At 61.7% G+C, this 786-nt stretch overlaps 1 protein-coding gene across 1 annotated transcript in view; it reads right to left on the bottom strand.

Moving 5' to 3' along the window:
* SYNGAP1 (synaptic Ras GTPase activating protein 1) overlaps window positions 1–771 on the bottom strand; it is a 25,585-nt gene extending 24,814 nt beyond the window's left edge. Inside the window, exon 1 of the mRNA XM_009648898.1 lies at window positions 736–771. Within this exon, the coding sequence (XP_009647193.1) occupies window positions 736–771 (36 nt within the window). The remainder of the gene's footprint in view (window positions 1–735) is intronic.
* Window positions 772–786: the final 15 nt, after the last annotated feature.

Genomic DNA, 786 nt, shown 5'->3' with positions numbered 1-786 from the left:
GGGGGGGGAACCCTGGCAACGGGGGGTGGGGGGGGGGGGGGTAACCACGACAACAAGCATGTGCCGAATGAGGGTATCCATAATGACGGGGGTAACCCTGGCAACAGGCGTGTGCGGGATGAGGGTATCCATGATGATGGGGGTAACCATGGCAACAGGCATGTATTGGCCAGGGGTAACCGCGGCAACAGGCATGTGCAGGACGAGGGTAACCATGACAACAGGCATGTGGAAGATGAGGGTATCCATGATGATGGGGGTAACCATGGCAACAGGCATGTACGGGATGAGGGTATCCATGATGACGGGGTAACCGCGGCAACAGGCGTGTGCGGGATGAGGGCAACCGTGATGACGGTGTGCGCAGGCCGGGGGTAACCACGGTGACAGGCATGTGCTGGATGGGGGTAACCATGACAACAGGCGTGTGCGGGGTGGGGGGTAACCACGACAACAAGCATGTGCCGAATGAGGGTATCCATAATGACGGGGGTAACCCTGGCAACAGGCGTGTGCGGGCGGGGGGTAACCATGGCAACAGGCATGTATTGGCCAGGGGTAACCGCGGCAACAGGCATGTGCAGGACGAGGGTAACCATGACAACAGGCATGTGGAAGATGAGGGTATCCATGATGATGGGGTAACCGCGGCGACAGGCGTGTGCGGGATGAGGGTAACCATGGCGACAGGCGTGTGCGGGCCGGGGGTAACCGCGGCGACGGGCGTGCGCTCACCGAGGGCCGGAAGGGGGGTGCGGGCGGGGCGTCCATGTTGATGCTGTACTG

Source organism: Egretta garzetta, unplaced genomic scaffold, assembly GCF_000687185.1.
Source record: "Egretta garzetta isolate BGI_Z169 unplaced genomic scaffold, ASM68718v1 scaffold431, whole genome shotgun sequence".
Lineage (NCBI taxonomy): Eukaryota > Metazoa > Chordata > Aves > Pelecaniformes > Ardeidae > Egretta > Egretta garzetta.
Note: the sequence above shows the minus strand (reverse complement) of the source record. Positions and strands in the feature narration are given on the sequence as shown.